Here is an 18,464-nt window from a genome sequence, read left to right as displayed (position 1 = left end):
TAGTGTGTACAAGACAGCAGTGTGTATAATAAGAGTCAGGGTGCGAAAGAGGAAGCCAGACAATGAAGACAATGAAGATGAGATGCCTCATCTATGTCTGGAATATGGGTTGGAGTTCACTAGAAGACCAAAGTGGAGCTAATGGGAACTGCCCTCAAAGCAAAAGGAACAGCAAGTACACAACCAGAGAGGTTTGAGACCACATAGCAAGTTGGAACACAGGATGGGAGCATGGGGTGATGAGGCTAAAGAGGTCCTGGGGGGAGGCAGTAAGGTCCAGGTGACTCTTGAAAAGCCATGCTAAAGCCTGGATTCATAGTGAGCGTAATGGGAGGCTGCTGAAGGGCTTAAGCAGGACAGTGACGTGATTGGATTGTGTGCTTTAGGAAGGTCATTCTGTTGTAGTGTAAAAGAGGGATTTCAGGAGGGCAAAACCATAGATGGGGAAGCAAGTTAGAAGGCTACTGTAATAATCAAAGTGAGAGATGATAGTGGCCTGAAATAAGGTAGTGACAACAGGGAGAAGTAGATGGAATTTGAGAGAGAGTTAGGAAGTAGAATCTACTAACTACTTAACTTGATGATTGATTAGATACAGGAACGGGAATGTAAAGGAGGGAGAAGAGTCCAGAATAGCCCCCGGGCTCTGAAGGGACCGTGGGCAGATGGTGGGGCCATTTACCCCGAGAGGAGCACAAGAAGATACGTTGGGTTTGATATGGCTGTAGGATTCAAAGGTGGAAATGTCTAGCAGACGGATGGGTATATGATCTAGTATTCAAGAAAGACTTTCCTAGGGATAGATTTGGGAACAATATTTATCTTTGTAATTATATGATAATATTGAGTAAAAGCTTGTTGAATAAGTGAATGAATGAATGAATTTTAGTATCATGCTTCCTTCAAATAGAACGTTTTACTTCTATAAAGCCACCTTTATATGAGAATTTCAAAGTTGTCTCTATTAAGACCCACTCACAAGAGTTAAAGTATTTTTTTAGAATTATTGTAGAGATAATGACTTAAGAACACGATGAGTGCAAATGGCTCTCAGAGAGGAAAGACCCCAGGCCTAAGAGTCGGAAGACTTGAGTGATTCTGTCACTATCAGTAGATATTTGGACATGTCACTCTCCCCTCGGGATATCCAAGCCCTCATTCTGAGAGCAAGGAGAGGGCTTGCACCACTGATGCTCTAGGCTGCGCCCAGCCCTGTGACTGGGAATGCACAGGTGACGTCGGCAGCCCTGGTCTGCACTTCTCTCTCACAGCTCCCTGCTGCTCTGAGATAAGGACCACAGTCCTTCCCCACTGGGACTTGGCAGCACAATGGAGAACACAATCTGTTGGACAGAAGGCTGTGATTATTAATGAAAGCATTTCCTCTGTTACCTCACAGAACTAAGTGAGGTTCTGACACTGCCAGAGACGGCTCATTTCCTTTCATAGAAATTGATTCTCAGAACACATAGAATGGTTGCAGACAAGACGCACGGAGAAGTAAAAATAAGATGCAGAAAAGTGGGTGGCTGCTTGAAACACTTCCAGATGAAAGGTTACCAGCTATTAATCAGCTCACACTTCTGTTCAGTGGGGGAGCGAGGAATTGGATGGAAACTTCACTCAACAGTTGATGCTTAGTCAGAGCTGGGGGGTCCTCAGATGACTTTTCTCTGTCAGGTCAGATATGAAACACTTTTTATTTAAGGGAAGGACAGTAAACAGAGCGCAATAAAATTCCACGTCTCACAATTTCTGTACTTCTGTTTACATGCACCAGGCCTGGCATGGGTATGGAGGGTGGAATGACTTCTAGATGCCTAGGCCTGAATCTTGAAATGTCCGCCTCTCCATCTTCTGGAGCAGCCCAGTTTGCTGGGTCCAGTGATGAGGATAATAATAGCTACTGTTTGTTGAACGTGGAAGGCGCTGTTGGAAGGAATTCAATATGTTATCTCATTAATTCTCCTAACAACCCAGTGAGCCAATGTCCTCATTTCCATCTGACAAATGAGGAAACTGAGGCTCCAATGGACTAAGTAATTTATCACAAGTCATGCACTTTGTATGCAGCAGGAGCATCTTTTGATCCCAGATCCAACTCCAGTACACTTTTGTTTTCCCACTGAACAAAGTCCAAGTGCAAAGTAAAAGAGATGCCATGTCCTGATAGAAAGAGAAGGGAACCCACAAGATGGGGTGAAAGGGAAATTGAGTCTGAATAGAAACTTTTCCAAACTCATAGCCTAGCACCTGGGCACCAAGCGTGGTTTGGTCTAAGTTGCACTTCCCAGGTGCTCAGGATATGTTCCTTGTGCCTGGGAGAGGAGGAAGAAGATTGCAGTTGAGTCTGATCCCCAAGGGCTGATCTGGCCACTTGAGCCCTTGCAGATCAGAGTCCCTAAACACCTGGCCACCAAATTACCAGGTGGATTTTAGTTTGGAACTTCCTAGTTAGATCCAAGGGCTAACGTCCATTGGCAGCTCCTGTCCCGGGGTCAGGGCTGTCCCATCCAGCCAAAACGCCAAAGCCCCTTCAGGCTTCCAGCTTCTGAGCTGTAGCAGGACAGCTCAGGTGGGAACTTGGCTGGAAGCAGCTGGAGCAGGCCTAGGGAAGGAGGCCATTCTTCACACCCTGGTCACAGGGACATGGATTGGCTCTTCCCAATCCTGCAAGGCCTAGGACCTTTGGCCCATCTCAGTGCCCAGGGATCACAGGCCTGGGCACGGCAGCAGCCTCCGAGTCTTCTTGCTAAGGCTCCATAGCCAGGGCACTGCTTGTACCTGTTCTGACTTGCTAAGTGCCCTGGCATAAGTCTCCTTACCTCCCTGGGCCTCATCTAGAAAACAAAGAGCTTGGACCAGATGATGGATTCCTGGGGCCTACTTTTACTTTCACCTTTGTGTATTTATTATGCTTTCTGGAACGGAACTCTTGTCACTTGACTTAATGGTGCCACTGCCACTGCCATCAAAATGTTTTTCCTCGTTTATTACAGTTCAAATAAATAATAATATTATTATTATGTATATAATATCTCTTACCTTGTCTTCAGTCCCCAAGGATGCAGTCTGTGCTCCCATCCTATTTCATGCATGTGGGCCAGGACCTCAGCTAATCCCATGAGGTTCAGGGTTTGAAGTAATGTCATCAGAGAACTCCATGAGAAAGGATTTCTCCCTTTTTCTGAAGCTGCTCTGGTCTCCAGAGACAGCATGAAAACCAACCTGTGCTCAACACTTTCCCTGCCCCCTGGGAAATACAGCTGGGGGCTCGTGAGTACTTGTCTTCGAGAGGATGAGGAGAGCAGAGCAGAGCAGAAAGAGCCAGAGTGTCAGATATTTTCCTTTATTAGAAAAGAAAACTCTACATAATGTGCTGGGCAACTCTGAGGCTTGGTTTTCAGGGTTAAGAGTCTCTGGAAACTAGCAACCTAATGTCGTTTGTTTATAGGATCCAAAAGGGGCAATGATGGGGATTGTTTCAACATACTGGCACAGAGATCAACATGCCTCCTGGCTTATAGGCTTTAAGTGTTTGGCATGGGGACAGCATGCTGCGGGGTGGGGAGGGTGGGAACACCCAGCCAGGTCAGGAGACTGGGGTTCTCATCATGGCTGTGCCGTCAGTTACCCATGTGATCTTGGGGAGACTCAAACTCTCCAACTTAAAAGCAAAGGGCTGAAAACAGAAGAGCTCAGAAGCAAACTTTTCAAGCTTTGGTCTTCCCTAGTTGTGAAGTTTTTGAAGTCTTAAAGCTAGTCCCCAATATAAGGATCTTAAACCATATGCCAGATAGAGGAAGTTAAGAATCCGAGAGTAGCTGGGTTAGATCTGTGCTGCTTTGGGTATTTTCTCCTTAGATTATCTACTTTGATTTTTATTCATGTTTATTCAAGCATCATCAATGCTTCCCAAATTGACTGAGGATCGTATTCACGTGAGTTGCTTGTTAAAAGTACAGATTTCCCTCTAAGGGAGGGTATCTTGAAGCTGTATTTTTAACAAGATAACCAAGGGTAATTCTTGTATTCCAGCAAGTTTGGGAAACACTGCTTAAGAGTTTTCACCTGGGGACCAGTCACAGGTAAAGTTATCTGATCTGGTGGGAATTAGTCTCTCTGTCCCCTGTGCTCCATAGCTCTCTACTATGAGCCTTCATCTCACCAGGCCCTGTATTCCAAGATGTGTGAATGTCTCCTCATTCAGTTCTGAGCCTTTCAACACTGGAACCATATTTTCTTTTTATATCCCACTGTGCCAAGCGCAGGGCCTTTCTCATATCCGATCTTATAAATGTCTGCCAGACTGAGTTGCCCAGAGAGTATTCTGCCTGCTTCAATTAACCAACCAGGGGTCATTATTGATACAAAACCATGCTATCAAGGACAAGGAGAGGAGAATAGTGAGAGCTTGTAGAGAAACGTCACGGAGAAGAGAGCATTGGAACTGAGCCTTGCAGAAGGAGTAAGATTAAGACAGGTGGTAAGGAAAAGAAGGAGCAATCTAGGCAGGAATCTAAGCATGAGCAATGCCAGTCTCTTCCAGTTATTTCCGTGTTCAGGTGAGGAACCCAGGGCCCAAAGAGAAGATCTGATGTATTCAAGGCCGGCCCAGCTAACCTGACTCTAGAACCAGCTCAACTCCATTCCAGACTCCTTCTAGTCTGGCACCATCATGAATTCCATAAGCCTCCAAAGCCCTGGGACCCTAAAGCCCTTCCTTCTGCTGCTCTGGCTCCTATTTCCAGGGCTTTGTCCCCATTGATATGCTCATCCTGCTGTGCATTTGCACATGTGGCAGTGCCACTCCATCTCAGCCCTCCAGCCTTTACATGCATCTCGTCAAGACTCAGCCAGGCTGGTGGCCAGATTACCTGGGAGAAGCTGGGTGTGCTGCTCTGTGTGCCTCATTGCACACAGCAGGCCTTGGTGTGTCCTGAGAAGCTGTACTCATGTATCAGAGTGGCTAAGGGACAAGCTCGAGGCAACACACACACACACACACACACGTATTCTCTTTGAATCCTCTTTAAGATCAAAAGGGTTTGTGGAGGAAAGATGCTCACGGGTGCTTCTCAGCTCCCCTGGTGGGCCTTTTCCCTCCTCCAGGAAGTCTCTCAGTTCTCTCCTAAGGGCACTCTTACATACTCTGCCTCTTCTGCTCTGGAATCCTGCTATCAAGACAGGGTAGGAAATGGATGAGGGAGGGGCAAAACTCAAGGCCGGGAGACCAGTTAGAAGGTGGTTACAGAATCTAGGCCAGAGCAGATGATGGCCTGTGTGAGGAAACCAGTGGCTCCAGAGAAATCCTTCATTCCGCACTAAGCTTGGTTACTAGCTGGTTGAGCTAGAGTAAATTACTTAATCTCTCTGAGCATCAAACTCCTCATCAGTAAAAAGGGGATGATAATTATCTCTTACAGTGTTGTTATTCGGGTAAATGTTGTTGTACAAAAGCCTTTTGTAAACTGCAGTGTATAAAAATATGGTCTTTTCTGGGTATCATTTGCAATTAAGTGATACTGCGCTTTCCTCCCCCATGGACCGTCCCTGGCAGTGTTCCCTTGCTGTCAGAACCACTCCACCACTCCCATTTTGTGCCTAGCGCTGAGTCTCTCTCTATTGCAACTCAAGCAGTGAGAAATTATTTGTTTTGGGTCTGGGCTCATTTTTATTTTATCACCTGGAACCCTAGCTTAAAAACAATACACTCCAGTGTCTGTCCCCTCCTGCCTTAGGTAACAAATGCTCAAGTACTGACAGGTTCTCAGGTAAAGAATCCACAGAGCCAACATGTGCTGACTCTTCAGAGACAAGCCAATTTGAAGTCTGTGATTCATATTTTCATATGTACAAAACTTATGTTGCAAAGGAGTGAATGGTGGGGTTGGAAGACCCCTAAAGGTCATCTGGTCCAACTCATTTATTTTTCAAATGGGGAAACTGAGCAACAAGGAAGGAAAAGATCTTGCCCAAGATCACAGAATCAACCAAAAACGGAGCTGGGATAAGTTCCCCTCACATTATGTCATGGAATCTTTTTATTGAAAACATGGTACGCTTTACAGTCATTTTTACCCTTTCTGTCCTTCTGGTCCCATAGTGAAAGATACTACTTCACCCAAATTACTGTAGCCTCAGAGCAAAAGGAGTATAGGTAGGTAGTGTCAACCCACCAAGGCTTTCATCATTTATCAAACATGACTAAGCACCACCTATGCCAAGTACTGAGAATACTGAGATAAAAGCCATGGGCCTCGCCTTCAGGGTGTTCAAATTTTAATGCTGAAGACAAACAAGGAAATAATCCAGGAGGGCAGCTATCTTCCATAGACTTAAATGAAACATTCCCACCATCTGCTTCCTGTGCTTTGTGTTTATACTTATGATTGCACTGACTCTCCTCACATATCATGAGACTGATTTTCCCAGAAAGAAAAATACCAAAGACCGTAACTTGATACAGATCAGTGACAAGGTCCTTGACTACCTACTTCAGAGTGGCTCAGTCCCCCTCATTCATTCATTTCCTCAAGAAACATTTGTCAGCACTTAGCATGAGGTACCAGAGATATAAAGATAAATAAAAGACAGTCCTCTCTCTTAAGAAATTAATAGTCTAGTAGAGAAATAAATAATGATCATGGAAGCTTTTACAAGGGAAGGGAGATGCCTAGGAGAAAGGATGTTGAAGTCAGCCTTGGAAAGTCCATGAAGCTTTCACAAGGCAGGTGGCATGTGAGCTGAGGCCACTTAAAGAAGGAGAAGTCTTCTGAGCAGACAAAGGGGGACGTCATTCTAGGAAAAGAGAACAGCATGTGCAAAGGATGAGCGTGTGGAAGCATGAAAGCCGTGGGACCTGTAATAGTTGATTATTACTGGCATATGAAGTGAAAAGACAGATTGGCAGAAAACGAGGATATGAGTAAGCAGGTCCTGTGCCGTGCTAGGGAGACAGGGCTAGATCCTGTAGACAATGGAGAACTGTTGAGGGTTTTAGGGAGAGGATCAGATGACAAGGTTTTTATTTCAGAAATTCATTCAAGCAGCCCTGCAGAAGGGGAGTTGGAGTCAGAAAGCCCAGTGAGGAGGCTGATCATTAATCCAGGCAAGACCTCATGAAGCCAGTGGCTGTACCTCTCTGAGCCAGGCCGGAATTTGATTTTCTACATGATTCGTCCATTGCTAGCCATACCTGAATGATGGTGCTGACCATGGCCCATAACCAAGAAGCATGAAGTTATGCATTTGAGTCTTCCAAACTGTGATTCATGGTCCTAACAATGTTCCCCATGTGGGTAAGAGACCACCCTCTCCCTAGTCACTGGAACAGTTGAAGGCATCATAGATGATCCATGGAGAATCCAAGCTTCCTTGCCTAAGAGAGAAGCTGACACATTGTTGACCTTCTAAAGGCATTTGGGGGAGGTGGTTTTTAATAAACCTTAATCCATTTTCCCATCGTTAATACAAACTCATTTCTAAGCTTGTGGTTTTGTTAAATCTAACAGTCTTTTCCAAATAAGGCCCTGGCAAAATGACTGATCCTTTTCTCATCCCTTCTTTCAGTGCCAAGAGGCACTGATTCCGCCTCTCAAACCTTCCTGCTTTTTCTCCTCCTGTTCCTTCTTCTGAAACGCCTTCCATCCACCCATCTGTCTGGGATTGTGCATTGGAGTCTTGCAGATCCAGGTTCGAATTCTAGCTCTGCCAAGCATTAGTTGTATGATCTTGTACAAGAGAGCTGCCCTCATCCTTTTTGCTGAGTTGTCATAGAGTTAAAGTTTGTGAATTGATCAATGTAGCACCTACCCCACAGCCAACATGCAATATTCAGTAGCTGTTATTGTTGGGTGAGATTCTAGTTCAATAATGAAAATTTGTAATTCTCTACTAAAAATAAAAAAGTGAAGTTCTGAAAGGTTTGGTAATACATCTTTTGATTATCAGGATAACCATGAATTACAGTTTTCTTACTCAGATTAATTAAACCTGACACCTGAATACCCACTTGATTTCCATATCCAGCTGTGGAATCCCACAGTAACTGATAATTAAGAGACAGTTGCTAATAAGAGACTTGGGACTTGAAATTAGGAGCAAAAATAAGTAGAGAAGCTCTGTGATAACGGGCATAGTTGTTGATCCTTAGATCCTTTTCTCCAACAGAAGATCTTGGAAGACAAGTGGCTGTCGTAATTGTATCTTCTCACCATGCGTGTGCTGTTGGGATGATGCCGAGAAGAAAGCTGTCCCTGGAAGTAGCAGGAGTGGTTTGGTTTCATTACAGTGAAAGAATTGCTCAATGTTAGGGCAGGTTACTGACAATGGGTGTGGAATCTGTCTTAGAAGAAGGTAAAAAAATAACAGCAAAGTGTGTGATGAGATTAGCCCTTCTGGGCTATTGCAAGTGTAGACCTGTGTAGAGCCTGGGAGAGAATTTGTCTCAAGCACATTGAAAGACTAGGTTCACTTGGGTAAATTCTTCAAAACCTAACTCAGTCTCCTCTAATAGGATTTTAAATATCTTCTGACACTTTCCTTATTCTGGTGGTCCCTTGGATTTTCAAGTCTAACTTGACTTTTTTAATCACTCTGTGGTTAATTTGTTTTGTTTTAATTCTTTTTTTATTATGAAAAAGCAACATTGAAGGGAAATTTTTTAAAAGTCATCATTAATTTTCCTTCACTAGTACAACAACTATTTTAGTTTTGGAGGTTTTTTTTTTAATCTTTGTTTATCTACTTATTTCTTAATTAGGCACCATGGTAAATCTGAAAGAGTTTTGTTATTATGTACACTTTATTAAGGAAGAAATTAAAGATAAAGCAGTTCATTAATATTGCCCTAAGTAACACACATAGTAAATGTCTGAGTCAGGAGTAAAAATCAGCAATGACTCCAAACCTATGCCCTGTCTGCCTACACTCTACCGTGATGTTGGCCACACAGCCTGGCACATAGTTGATAAAGGTATTATTTTATACACTATTATTTTTACTTACTAGCAGTGATAATAACAGAAAGGAATTATGTCAACTGAAATTCACCAATCAGTCTTTCGAGAAAGCCACTAAGAGTTTGTCAACTCTGAAGGCAATGTTGTAGGAAGTCTCTGAAGATGAGAAGAGAAATAGAGAATTAATGTGACTAATAAAAATGAGCTGTTTCCATGTGAAAAAAGCTGCAACTTTAGAACTAAAACAATTGAGACTCCCTACCATTGCCGATCAGATTTTCCAAGTCACTTTTTGATCTTTTGGCTACAAAGCCTTCTTGTTGTTCTTGTCAATAATCCCACTTAATATCCTTGCAAACTAAATGTAGAATTAGGCCCCTGGGCAGCAAGTGCTAATGAATTGTAATTCATAGAGGAGAATATAAACAGTTTCCATGTACTTTACATGAATGGCATAAAAAGGATGGTTGTCTTTCTCTTTGGGAGTCAGTGCATGTGAAAGATGACACATAACGGAAGAGGATGAGCTCTACAGCCTTTCGAACTTGAGAAGAGTCTTTTGCACTTGTGTCTTTTCTAGAATAACAAATAGAACGAAGCAGAAGTGGGGAGACTTTGATATCAGACACACTGGAGGGAGTTCCCACCAAGGGCTGCTCAGAACTCTAGCTTGGCTCCTAATCAAGCTTGAAATAATCACAGGCATGGCGCTAATTGCATTAATTTGCTTTTCTTCAGGCAGAATGGGGAAACAGAATAGCAAACTGGCCCCTGAAGTGATGGAGGACCTGGTGAAGAGCACAGAGTTTAACGAGCATGAGCTTAAGCAGTGGTACAAAGGATTTCTCAAGGACTGTCCAAGCGGGAGGCTGAATCTCGAGGAATTTCAGCAGCTCTACGTGAAAGTAAGTTGTTTTTCAACCTCTTTTTTCCTCCAGGCCAGAAAATATTGTCTTCATGAAATGGAGCTTCGCATGGAATTATAACTCAAGGTAGCCAATTTGTTTTACTCAAAAAGAAAAATGGACAATTTTAAAAATGCGAAGGGATGTGTTTTGTTCCAGAGAGCAATTTCTGAAAACGAAGAGTAATTGTTCAATCAAAACACTGAATAGAGTTCAAAGGATGAGGTTATTTGGCTTGTTAAAGGTATCTGCACCTCTTTCAGTTAAAGAGAAAGTACATGGAGGGCTTTTTCACCAAGAAAGGTCCTCCTATTTGCAGAGGACCCAAAGAACCCAGCCTCCCACAACAGGGCATTTAGGATGGGGTGGGGAGGTCTGGCATACATCCAGGCATCAATGTCTAGAACATGGATTCTTAACTCAGCACTTTGTACTGTTTATAAGCTGATATTTCTCTGGACATTAGATAAAACTGTTCCATGGAAGGTATAATTTCTACTGCAGTGGTATTGTTTTGGTTTGGCTGAGTTTTTCAGTTGTATTGGTTCAAGTTTTGGCATGATCTAAGACATTCCATTGTGTGTATACTTACATAACGTTATGCTTGTGGAAGAAATGCATTGTTTGCTTTTAACTTTTTCTGAGTAAAATACCAAATAGAAAATATTGCTTAAATCATGCAGCAAGTGTCAATTTGAGCAATGTGAACCATCTGCATACATGTATGTGTGTGGGGGATGATTGTATGAAATATTAAACATTGTCATTATCTCCTGAAGTTAAGTATTTCACACAACCTGTGCTCCAGCAATTCCATCCTTGCACAAGTACAAGAAGGGACGTGTATAAGAATGCTCATAGCTGCACTGTTCACAATAGCAAAACTGGGAAACAACCCAAATGTCCATCAAAGGGAGAGTGGAAAATAACCTGTGGTCTATTCACACAGCAGTCAAGACAGTTGAACTGTAGTTACACGAAAACATTAAGTGCAAAAAGTAGTCTCCGGGCCGGCCGAGTGGCGCAGCAGTTAAGTGCGCATGCTCTGCTTCGGCAGCCCAAGGTTTGCAGGTTCGGATCCCGGGCAAGCACCGATGCACCGCTTGTCAAGCCATGCTGTGGCAGCGTCCCATATAAAGTAGAGGAAGACGGGCACAGATGTTAGCCCAGGGCCAATCTTCTTCAGCAAAAAGGAGGAGGATTGGCATCGAATGTTAGCTCAGGACTGGTCTTCCTCACATAAAAAAAAAAAAAAAGAAAAAAGAAAAGTAGTCTCAAAATATTCTAACAAACACAAATAACATAAAAATATATTTTATAGGACTACAAATAAATGCAATTAAGTCATATAAAAAGGAAAGCGAGAGAGTGATGAACACAGGATTCAGATTGATGCTTATATCCAGTGGGGAAGAGGCAAGGGATGGGATGGGGGTACATCCATTTGGTTAGATATAGATTGTGTCAGTCTCATAGCTGTGGTTTGGGTGGTGAGTTTGCAGGTGCTCATTGCATTATTAAAAGCTCACTGACTGTGCATGGACCACTGATGTATGTTAGGGACCCAGGATTATCATTAATCCAAGGCTGAGGGCCACACATATATGCAAAACTATCTCCTTAAACGTGTGGAAAGCTAGACATATAGTAGCATGTATGCGTGTTATAAGCTCACTGTGACATTTCTAAGGAGATCTGAGTAATTCGTTTTTAGCATATAGAGATCTTTTATATAGAAGTACTGAGAGATGCATTTATTATTCAATTCATATAAATTGCTTTTGCAGAGAAGAAGGATGATACATATTTTCCCAGATTATTATACCACTCTCCATAGTTTTCAAAGTCACATCTTCTACCATTTTATCACCCAGGAGTTAGCCTGAGCCTCAGAATTGTCTTCACTCTCAGCCCCAAGGAAAATAGAGACAAATGAGATTTGTCAAAGCCACTTTCATATCACTAAAGGTCATACAAGCTGTCACTCTGTGTTTAAGAGAGCTCTGTTTGCCGCATTCCTCAGTATTTGTTTAAAATGAGAGGGGTTTTGCCTTTGAAAAAATAGTTGAAAGGCAGGAAATGAGGTATTTCATTTATATACTGAAAGACTCAGCACTAAAAATGCGCCAGCCTCAAGTTGGGGGGGGCCACGTAAACATTAAACACAGCTCAGCGTTCTGTGGTACAACTGATGTATATGCACCAACATCATCCCCCATTTCCACCTCCCCCACTCCACCCCAGAGTGGATTTTTTTTGTTCCAGTAAGAGTATATATGACTTTCTGGATGGCGTTTAGATTCTTGGCAGCCTCTTAATAGCCGTATTCAAACTCAGCCTGTGCTCTTGTATCAAATAGTCAGAAAGCAGGCCAAGTCTTCCTCCCCTTCCAGAGTTGTCCAAGGGCGTAATACAGAGCAGAATCACGGAGGAAATATGCCACATACAAAGAAAAAAAAAAAAAAAAGACAGTCTGATAGGCTAGAAAGGAAAAGCACAGAGAAAGATGTGGATTACATAATAAGGCCCAGGAGAAGGGCTGAGAAGAAAAAACTTCCTTTAATGCTGCTTAAAAGTGCAAATATTCAGGGGCTGGCCCCATGGCTTAGTGGTTAAGTGAGCACACTCTGCTGCTGGCCGCCCGGGTTCAGATCCCAGGCGCGCACCGACGAACGGCTTCTCCCGCCATGCTGTGGCGGCGTCCCACATAAAGTGGAGGAAGATGGGCATGGATGTTAGCTCAGGGCCAGTCTTCCTCAGCAAAAAGAGAAGGAATGGCAGATGTTAGCTCAGGGCTGATCTTCCTCACACACACACAAAAAAAAGTGCAAATATTCAGCAAGGAACAGTCCTTATCCTGGTGAACAGGCACTTTTCAGTAGTTCTTCCATCTCCCTGTGGGCACTGAGACGTCCTGGAATCCAGCCGAGCGAGCAAAGCTGCCTGTGGCCTCTGCCTTCTTGCCTATGTGGTCAGCCTGGCGTGGCTACTGTCACTGACCTGACCTCTTTCAGGCTCCAGGAGAGTCACCTCCCTGCTGTAGAACCAATTCTGCTAAGGGTGCTAAGGGTGTGGGGAGGGGCAGGGTAACGGGAGGCTCCCGTCTGCAGGGCTAGGAGCTACAACCCTCAACTGTAGAAGACTTTGTATTCAAAATATAAAGGAACTCCTTCATTAGGTCTATGTTTAAAAATGTTTAAAACTCAGGTTCATAAAAATGAGGCAATTTGCCTGGTTTCACAATATGAGTGAAGGCAGGATGGACATGAAAGATGGGTATGCTGGCTTGCCTTGCAGCACACAGGCCAGCCTCTCGACTAGATTCCATGGCAGCCCCTCCTCCAGTCCCCTCCAGCTCCTCCACCATAACAGCTGCTGGAGTGAGCTTTGAAAAACACAGATCTGGGCATGCTCCTTCCTAGTTTGATACGAGTTTCATTCTTTAGTCATGTAGACCATAGTCACTTCATTTCAATCAACATAAAACCCAGTGGCTAGCACAGAACCTGCCACGGAGCAAGCATCAGTAGGTGTTTGCTGAGTGAATTATATTAAATGCTTGCTACGTATCTGCTTCGCAGGAAGCCCTGTGGTGGAGGCATATAGACATGACTAAAGGATAGTCCTGCCTGCCCTCCAGGATCTGACAGGCTAATCAGAAAGATGTAGTTAACCACAATACAAGGCAGAATGACATATATGCTTGGTGCCAGGGCAAGAGTGAAATGAAGAGAGGTTAATTTCAAAATGGAATATTAAAATAAGAAGTTAGCTAATGCAGTAATGGAAGGAGGACTTATCTCTTAGCCTTTTAGAAGATAAAGTGTCTTTAATTAGATAGTTTCTACCTTTTCCCAGGTTAGTACCCGTGACAGGTGGAACTGTGTTGCCCCAAAATTCATATTTGAAGTCTTACCCCCCGGTACATCAGAATGTGACTATATTTGGAGATAGGGTCTTTAAAGAGGAAATTAAGTTAAAATGAGGTCATTATAATGGGCCCTAATCCATTATGACCGGTGTCCTTATAAGAAGAGGAGATTAGGACATAGACGTGCACAAAGGGAAGACCAGATGAAAACATAGGCAGAAGACGGCCATCTACAACTAAGGAGAGAGGTCTCAGAAGAAACCAACCCTGCCACCATCTTGGTCTCAGATTTCTGCCCTCCAGAACTGTGAGCAAATACATTTTTATTGTTTAAGCCACCTAGTCTGTGGTACTTTTATGGCAGCCTTAGCACACTAATACAGAACTCATTCCTTCTCTGTCACGTGCAAACCAAGAGCCCTCTGTGTCTGATATAAGGACACGTTCTGTCAGGAATGTGCTGGCACTCCCGGCACACACAGTGATGTCTGTGTCTCTGGTCACAGATGTTGGAGCAGATGTTTCATCATCCCGACCACAGCACTGCTGTGAGAGGTTGGGAAGAGAGTTTTTGCATTTTGTCACCAAGAACCAAGTACCTGATTTTTTACCCCATGAGAATTTCCTGTTTCCAACAATCAAAGTGATTGCTAAGTCAAGATCACAAATTAAGATTGAGAGTGTACAATTTTAACTGTATTTTCAGAGAAGCGGCCACAGTTTCAAGAGAAAACCAACCCTGGGTAAAAGCAAGTAACAGCGTGAGGGAGAAGGTGTCCCTACGCCAGGTCCTCTTCCTTGGAAGGCTGACGCCATTTCTATTTTGTTTAGTCACTATGACATCAAGGCCAAAGAAATCAAGTAACAAACCTGACAAAGTCCTGCGAAGACCTAAATGGATTTTACTATTTGTTTAGAGTTTGACTTTCAGGACCATTTGGGTGGGTTCAGGTTGAGTTGAAAAGGCAGTCAGGAAGTTAGTTTAAAAAGATCATGGGATTTGGAATCTGACAGACCTGAAACTCAATCCTAGCTGTGCTACATTTGGCAGATCTCTGCCTGTCTGAATCTTTGTTTCCTTATCTATAAGATGGAAATAATAAGCCCTCTCCTGTCACCTCAATGGTGGAGTCCCAATGGAAAGAAGGGAAGTGAAAATGATCTGCAACCTATAACAAGATGTTTTTGCAATCATAATTCATGATCTACTCACTTACTCTCAGAAAGCCAAGATGGAAAATAGATTTTATTTCATATGCCAAAGACACTGGCAGCATAGAATGGTCTAAAGAAGAGAAAGTGAGGCTCTTTTGAGGTTCAATAGGAAAATAACGCTTAATCAAATAGTGATGTCTACCATGCATTCCAGGGTGGGGCAGCAACCATGGCAGGACCCACCAGGAGGCTGTGCCAGCCCTGTGCCCACCGTAGATTCTTAGACACTGAGCTCTGTGTCCTTCCCCAGCTCCCTGTTGCCGTACAGGAGGAAGTGTGGCATTCAAGACCTTCTTTATTCAGTCCCACCAATCACTTGGTGTCCTGTCCCTCACATACTTCCACCTGCCCAATCCCTACTGCTTATCATTTTGCAGATGAAGAAAGAAATAAATTTGCAGAGGTAACTAAAAAGACAAAGGTTGCTCTTCTGGCCTCTAGCCCCGTTCCCCTGAGCCTCTGTTCTTCCATCAAGCAAAAACCATTGCAACCAAATGTTCTTAAGAGTGTTAGGTGTTGGTTAGGCAACTGGGAGGGGTACCTGAGACAGGTGAGAGGGCCCGAGAGTCCAATTTGATTATCCCTGACTCAACAGTTTGAATTTTAGTAAAATTTATTTGCATTTAACAAAAGAATTCCTGCCAAGTCATTCCACATCCATCCAAGTGGTCATTTACTGAAGAGCTTCTGTAATTTGGTCATTAGAAAATGCACTTCCAGCTTATCCATTGAAGAGTGGGTTTATTCAATCATTCATCAATCCCAGACTCATTTCCCTTGTGCTTTCTGTAGGACAGATAGTATCCTGGGCATTGCCTCCAGTAAGCTCAGAGCCAGGAAGAGCTGGAATATCATCTTATTTTTGTATAATACTTTTCACTTCACAAAACCATGTTTATTTTACAGCAAAATATATTGGTGGAGTTCCATTCAGTAAGAAAATTTCTAGGCCTAAAGCAGTGAAAATATAAATCTACTCATCAAAATTCTACTGACACAACTACCCAGAGACATGCATTAAAACAAAATAAAAATAATTGATATCATAGAATCAGGAGCACCTAAACATTTGATGATAAAGATATTTCAGTAGAATAAGAAGATTTTCTAGTTAATAAAGTATTATGAAAATATTCTATAATTCTCTGAACAGTTTTATAATTCTACTTTCAAATTGTGTTCTTATGCTTAAAAACCTACTAACAGGAGTAAAAGGTATGTTTCCTGAAAGTTATGGGAACATATAATAAATATAGGATTTTAGACATATAATCTTTGTCTTGTAGAATATGAAATAAAACATGTGCATCTAGTTTTGCCCTATTTACTGTGTGACTTTGGACAAGTGACTTTGTCTCTCTGATTCTCAGCTTCATCATCTGTGCAAATGAAAAAATCGGTCTACATCAACGGCTCTCAAACTTAAGTGTGTATCAGAATCACTTGGGCTGATGGCTCAATCGGCAGATTGCTGGGGCCTCTTCTCAGGCTTGCTGTTTTGCTGGGCCTAGGACAGAGCCCCGATGTCTGGCTCTTAGCAAGACCTCACAGATAGCCCAATGAAGAAAATCCATGAATAACATTTTGAGAAACACTGGTCCAGAGCTTAGCCTGGGAGTATCCTTGGATAGGCTTCCAGACTTCTGTACACATTGAAATTGTATGTAAAATTTTGTATCTGTGCTCTTTGGGGATAGCTTTCATCAGATTCATAAAGAGTTTTGTAAGTCAATGAAAGGTTAAGAATCACTAAAGATACTTCTAATCACCAGCAGGCCTAACATTCTAATTTCCGTGACAGCAGAGTTGTTGGGTCTTAACCGACACTAAGACAAATGGAGGAAAATCTCCTGCTAAACTACACTTTCAAATAAACTGCACTGGCAGAAAAAACAAATAAAAGTTTCTAATCCGCACTTTGTTACATTTGTTTTCAGTTTGTAGGAGATGTTTTCCTGATTCATTCAGGGCCCATTAATTAAGCTATATTTTGTCCAGAGCCCCCATGAAAATGAAAATGGGAAGGCTCCAGTGGGATAAGATGCAATCCCTGCTCACCATTCATTCTCCTAAACACTCCTGGGTGCCAGATGCTATGCAGGCCCTGGGTCTACAGAGGAGAACATCATAGTTTCCTGCATAGGTGGCTATGGTTTGGTGCCATCACAAAGACTATAGTCAAGTGTAATATTAATATTTATATACACACACACACACACCTGTGATACAGGGACAATTGTGATCAAGACCATGAAAGACAAGGAAGGACATGGGGATCCAGGGCTGGCAGGGAAGGCAATATTGAAGCTGATCCTCCAAGGAAGGGTGATTTGGATGTGGAAAGTTGTCAGTCTGTCTGAAAACTCAAAAACCTCACTGACTAGAATTGCAAAAGCTAGAATAAAAAACAACTATTGTGTTTGAGAGCCCCTTTGCATGGTGTTGGCAGGAGGCCCACCAGATTGAGTATATTATGTTGAAACAAAAGTACAACAAAATAAAATGAAACAAACAAACAAACAAAAACCTCTTGGCAGTCCTGCTGAGAGAATCTGGAAAACCACCTGCTGAAGAAAAAGCTTGTACGTACCGGGGGCTCCTACCCCTCTCTCGTTCCTCCCTCCCTTTATTGCTCTCTTCTCTCTCCTTGTTTTTGTTCCCTTCCTTTGTTATCACCCTAAAGTGCTTCAATCTGGCCATTAGCTCACTTGATTCTCACCATGGCCTATGAACTAGACTTTGGAGGCAGCGTTCCCCTCACCTCAAGCCATAGGGGTTGGAAAGTCGGGAGGTTTGACCAAGGCTGTAGAGGGGCCAGCAGAGACAAATACCTGGGCCACCTTGCAAGCAGCATTCTCTCCACCTTGCTGTGCTTCCTATGTCCTCTAGGCCACTTTCAGGAGCACACATCTGGGAATTTCTCTGGTCTATTTTGTTGTGAAGCAGAATGCATCACATGCTCTCTCGTTGCTCCATCCTAGCCATGCTTGCAGGACCAGCTCAAAAGCTTCTCCCTGGGACAGCCTTCCTTGTTCTCCTCATTCTCGAAGCCAGAAGCGTCTCTCCCTCCTCAGTATTCCTATAACTTTGGTCCCCCCACCTCCTTTCAGAGGGACATTACAACACAATTCTGTAGGCTTTTCTTACCTTCTCACTTGTTAGAAACCTCCATTCCCCAGAGCCTACACTGGTATTTTGCCTGAATACATGTAAATATGGTATGGTTTAATCAGAAGGCTGGATATGTACTGGCTTTACCATACACTAACCACGTGAACTTGGGAAAGTCTTATGCTTAAAGGTTTGTTAAATCAACATACCACTCTGGCCCTCAGTTTCCTCGTTCCATCATCAAATAGGGAGAATACTCTGAGCCCTGCTTACTTCACGTGAGAGCCAACCAAAGTGCTTTGTAAATAGTGAATTGTCTTGGCCAGGTGAGGCTGATAAGTGGCTTGATCTTAGTCACTTGGGCATGGGAAGGCTTTCAGATGCCAAGCAGCCGAGTCT

The 18,464-nt window shown here is 43.1% G+C and overlaps 1 protein-coding gene across 1 annotated transcript in view; it reads left to right on the top strand.

The window, feature by feature from the left end:
• VSNL1 (visinin like 1) overlaps positions 1 to 18,464 on the top strand; it is a 109,038-nt gene that overhangs the window by 38,557 nt on the left and 52,017 nt on the right. Inside the window, exon 2 of the mRNA XM_004418312.3 lies at positions 9,702 to 9,868. Coding sequence (XP_004418369.1) covers positions 9,707 to 9,868 — 162 coding nt within the window. The 5' untranslated portion in view covers positions 9,702 to 9,706. The remainder of the gene's footprint in view (positions 1 to 9,701; positions 9,869 to 18,464) is intronic.

This window comes from Ceratotherium simum, chromosome 11 (assembly GCF_057802395.1).
Source record: "Ceratotherium simum simum isolate JZ-2026a chromosome 11, ASM5780239v1, whole genome shotgun sequence".
Lineage (NCBI taxonomy): Eukaryota > Metazoa > Chordata > Mammalia > Perissodactyla > Rhinocerotidae > Ceratotherium > Ceratotherium simum.
Note: the sequence above shows the minus strand (reverse complement) of the source record. Positions and strands in the feature narration are given on the sequence as shown.